This window comes from Arachis hypogaea, chromosome 16 (assembly GCF_003086295.3).
Source record: "Arachis hypogaea cultivar Tifrunner chromosome 16, arahy.Tifrunner.gnm2.J5K5, whole genome shotgun sequence".
Taxonomy (NCBI): Eukaryota; Viridiplantae; Streptophyta; class Magnoliopsida; order Fabales; family Fabaceae; genus Arachis; species Arachis hypogaea.
In genome coordinates this window covers 137,259,788-137,264,733 of record NC_092051.1, presented here as the reverse complement: position 1 = coordinate 137,264,733, position 4,946 = coordinate 137,259,788, and the positions used below count along the sequence as shown (strand labels likewise).

Sequence of the window (4,946 nt, the reverse complement as noted above, 5' to 3'; positions counted from 1 at the left end):
TTAAAAAAAAAATCAAGCAAACTAACCCGCCAAAATACCAATATGCCATGAAACAGAACGAACTAATATTTTAAATCCATTTTAGTTTACAGAGCGGGCCGGTTCTCTCTCATTTGTGACGCGGACCTAAGCGAGACGCGCGAGTTGGGAAGAACCGGCCCACTTTGCCACCCATAGAACATTGTTAATCGTATGACATCCATATCTATAACAGAAATATCAAGATGGAAAACTAGAAAATTCGATATTCATTAAAACAAGGAGAAGCGAACGGGAATAGAATGAAAAGAGAATCATCACCAGCATTTGCAAATTCAGAATCAGCGTTCTATCGTTCTGGTTCCTCCTTGTCATCGTCATGGATGCATGGCCAACAAGTTTCTGCCATTAATAACAACAACAATCCTTACTATTCTTTCATCGCTATGTGGAATCCATTGCGAATATGATAGGTCCCTCAAGGGTGACATCATACATCGCTTATGCAGCTACACCAACATGACAGACCAATATTTATTTTTGAAATATCAAGAGAATTACTGGAATATGGTGAATGAGATGAAAAATGACATGGGTCGATCCAAGTTTTCGGTTAGGGAAGTTGGTGACCCACCATATCGCATATACGTGTTCTCACAATGTAGGTTTGATCTTTCTGCTTCTGAATGCGTGCACTGCTTCAAATCCCTTCAAAGCGTTTTTTCCAGTTGCATGCCTGCCAAGGGTGCCCGAACCTTTTCAAGTGATGGGTGTTTTATGCGCTATGATAATTATAGTTTTTTTCAAGAGAGCGTTACCCCTTATTATTTGAGGGTACTTTCTTCCTCTTTCTTTACTTGCTTATCCTTTTAATTAATTGTGTTTTCTTCTTGCTAATGATGATTATTTCCCTCGCAATATGAAGATTTAGAAATATAAATACTCGAGATTTTAAGGGAGTTGTGATTTGACATTAAATTCAGGCTTAATGATGGGTTTGTTTAAGTAACAATGCATGTGATGTTATAGTCAGGTTAGGTGTACACTAAAAATCATCTTACCGGTATAAACACATGTATTCATACATAAAAAATACTGTTTGTATATCAAAATTAGGCATCATATATTTGTGTATAAATATATGTGTAGTTTAACTTATTTATAATGTGTTTTGTATTTTAATGTGTATTTTATACTGATAGCTTATTTTGGTATAACATCTAGTATAATTAATTCATACACAAATACATAGTGAATGATTTGGTAGCTGATTTTTGATATACACATAGCATTATTTGTTAGCATTATTGTGATCCTAAGCTCATAAGAATTGCACCCAAAATGTTACTTGTGTTTATAAATTGTTTCGTGTGACAAATAATGTTTTGTTTTTCGACTTTTGTTCTTTCATTGGATCCATGATAAACCTATTTAATTGATATGGATATTAATGTAAACTTTTGTTATTTTAAGTTTTTAACAATTGCATGAAACAATTTGTAGATTTGGTCTCTGATCCCTTAACTGAACATTGTCATAACTAGGTGATTATATAAGTAAGGACTATTTGCAATGCTCAATTTCACCATAACATTGTCTAAATTTGTGATGAGTTCTGACTAGCTACTCTGATGTGCAATAACTTTTAGCTTGAAGTAATGTTCAAATGATTTTTCTTTCATTTAGAACACATTTAATTTGTCTTGGGGAATGAATGGAAACAGGGATGTAGTGATGCGAAAGCAAAAGATGAAAAAGGATTTGTTGGTTTGGCAGTAAATGTAATAAATAAAATGTCATTCGAGGCACCCAAAAAGGGAGGCTACACAGCTATAGAAGGACGACGTGATGGTTCTAATCTCGTCATCTATGGTGCGGCTACTTGTTGGAAAACATTGAGCCAGGATATGTGTTCTGCTTGCCTCTCAAATGCTGCTAGCACCGCCATATCATGTTTGCCATCAACGCAGGTCCATGCTATCAATACTGGATGCATTTTGCGTTATGCTGATTATGACTTCATTATTATTGATTTGAAAAACAAAGAAAGCGGTTAGTTAAAAATCTCTTTCAGTTGATGTTGTTCTCCTTATGATATGCATAATAATTTAGTTGCTTATTCACCTCCCTCCAGATATTTTGATGAAAAGCACAGCAATTATTCTTGCTGCAATTGCTGTTTGTTCAGTGCTTATTATAGTTGCACACTATGGGACTAAAAATGTTGACAAACTGTGGGGTATTCCAATTTTACGAACAGGTAATCCTCAATAGTAAGAATAATTTTCCTTCATTTACTGGGCAAATTACACCAATCACCTCCTTGGTAATTTAGTTGAAGATTATTAGTAATTTAGATGTATTTTCTTATAACAACGCCCCCTTAAGTAGGTTAGTAAAATCCGACTACTCCAACGCCCCCTTAATAAGTTGTTTTTTCTTTCTAACAGATAATAATATGCTTCTAATACAGCTTTTCCTGTGATTTCAATGTCACTTTAAGGACTAGAGATGACCCCAGGTAGAGTAAAATTAAGCTCATGGTTCATGCAGTTCGAGTACTCGACGTTAGAGAGAGCAACCAATGTTTTCAATGAATTCCATAAACTTGGTGAAGGGGGATATGGTGAAGTTTACAAGGTGTGTATGTGTATATATATTCCTCTACTTTTTCTACATGATGATTTGCGATGCGTTTTGATAGGGAACCTTACAAGATGGAAGAGAAATAGCGATAAAGCGTTTCTTTTTGAGTGGAAAGCAGGGAAAACAAGAAGTTTACAATGAAATTGATGTATATGGCAAAGCTCAACACAAGAATCTAGTTCGTTTCCTTGGCTGCTGCTTCACCTCCACAGAAAGCTATCTGGTTTTTGAATTCCTTGCAAACAAAAGCCTTAACTGCATCTTGTTTGGTAAGTTAGCTATATATAGATTCCAAATATTGTAAGGTCAATTTGACCATGAAATGGATTTATTTTCTTTTGGTGGTATACCTATATTCAATTTTGTCTTTTCTAAAGTTCTCCTCTTTACAAGTTTAATTGTTCACAATTATAACAAATTGTGTCTTCAATATAACAATCATACTTATAGAAAATGTCATCCTTTATTGTGTGACTGTTAACTAACTTTTTATTTTGTGTTCTATATGGTTATTAATTTCTTTATTACTCGTGGAAGGAAGACCCGGAGAAGAAGAAACAGTTGGATTGGCCAAAGAGGCATGGTATAATCCTTGGGGTAGCTGATGGATTGGAACATCTGCATAACAATTCTGAAGGGCCAATAATTCACAGAGACATCAAAGCCGGAAACATTTTATTAGACTTGAAATATAGACCAAAGATCTCTGATTTTGGCTTAGCAAAGTTGAAGTCCTATGACTGTACATCTATTGTAGGCACATTGTGAGTACATCATGTCTTGCTACCTTTTCTTTTTTGGTTGCCCGTCCGGTATCCAGAGCTTTGTCCCGACTAATCCGGACCCGACTCGAGCCACACACTTGGCTGTGGTAGGTGAGTCTCCCAGCAGGTATAGCTGCATACACTAGGCCTCGAACTCGAGACCTGCTTAAGCGAATCCAAGCCATTTTCTACCTTTATTTTCTATTTTGAAGAATCGTTTCTTTTTTTTTTCTTGATTGATCCCTTTTAAAAGGTATATATGATATAATTTTTATGTTTTAACTATATCTTTCGCATGTCATAATAGGGGGTATATGGCACCAGAATACCTTGCTGGTTGTTCCATAACAGAAAAAGTAGACGTTTACAGCTTTGGAATATTAGTGCTTGAAATTATCAGTGGAGTGGAAAATGCAAAATTTGAGTCTACTGAAGAAACATTTGAGACTCTTGTTTCCCATGTAAATATTCTTACCAATATCAGAAATCATGGTGGTGCTTAGATGACAGGAAAATTTGGTCTCATTCTAACAAAACTTCTGACTACCTTATACTTAAGTTCCATTTCTTTTGTTTTTCCCCTAATATTTGTAGGCATGGAAGCATTTCAAATCAAACACCACGTCAAAAATTATTGATGAAAGCATGGAAAATCAAGATCTTGAAGAAATTACAAGAGTTATACATGTGGGACTTTTGTGCACACAAGAGTTGCCGTACCTGCGTCCCAGCATGACAGAGGTGGTAGCAATGCTTAGACAGAAGGATGTTGTAATGCCATTACCTTCCAAACCTCCATTCACTGTTGATTCTTTCGAATTTCCACAAGAAATAGAATCTAGTTGGGAATCGAAAGGTTTAGATAATTCAGAATTGACAGTGCCTTTAAATTTTGGAGAAAGAAGTGTGTAATAATTCTCATTTTTTAATTATCTTAGGCTTTTTCTATTTTGTTTGATTATTCTATCTCTAATACATATATAGTTGGACAGGAAGCTTTTATTTATTATTTTTCTTTTCTTTATAAGTTGAGGTTAAAGAATTGAACGACCACATGGCCAAATGACATTGAGGAAACATATAAGTGATACTGCTTAAAAATGCCAACTAAAATATGAATTGATTCGTAAAGTTTCAAATTCTTCTATATATGTTGTGTCGATATACATTTTTGTATCCTTGAATAATTTTAGTGTAGTCTTAACTCTATTACTCAAATCCTTATAACTTCGTATTTAGATTGGATTGGATTAATAGCTGCTACTATTTTGGTGTATAAATATCTTAGCTCCATCTAAATCTCAGGTTGATGAACTTCAGAAGAGCTTCACACCTCATAAGTCTTCACCTCAAATACCTGCAAAGAGAATCACTTCAAGAAAGTTGTCTCTATACAAAGTTGATAGTAAAATATCGTTAAATAATTTGATAAATTTAATTAAATTATTATTTTACAATTTTCAATTATGTAAAGACAACTCTACCTGAACTTTCACCCAAAAAATAATGAAAATTATAGTTGTCAATGAATGAAGAAATTGAAACAATTCAACTGTC

General features: G+C 34.3%; 1 protein-coding gene across 1 annotated transcript; it reads left to right on the top strand.

The window, feature by feature from the left end:
- The first annotated feature begins 224 nt into the window (after positions 1-224).
- LOC112755211 (cysteine-rich receptor-like protein kinase 46) lies at positions 225-4,397 on the top strand. Its single transcript, XM_025803153.3, has 8 exons — positions 225-813; positions 1,704-2,031; positions 2,114-2,239; positions 2,483-2,619; positions 2,684-2,894; positions 3,167-3,389; positions 3,697-3,850; positions 3,984-4,397. The coding sequence occupies exons 1-8, from the start codon at positions 367-369 to the stop codon at positions 4,299-4,301; spliced, it is 1,944 nt and encodes a 647-aa protein (XP_025658938.1). The 5' UTR covers positions 225-366; the 3' UTR covers positions 4,302-4,397.
- The last annotated feature ends 549 nt before the right edge of the window (positions 4,398-4,946 follow it).

Coding starts and splice junctions, on each gene's coding strand:
- LOC112755211 (XM_025803153.3), top strand. CDS start 367: ATGGCCAACAAGTTTCTGCCATTAATAACAACAACAATCCTTACTATT. Junction 814..1,703: donor TTACCCCTTATTATTTGAGG/GTACTTTCTTCC, acceptor GAATGGAAACAG/GGATGTAGTGATGCGAAAGC. Junction 3,851..3,983: donor TTGAGACTCTTGTTTCCCAT/GTAAATATTCTT, acceptor TAATATTTGTAG/GCATGGAAGCATTTCAAATC.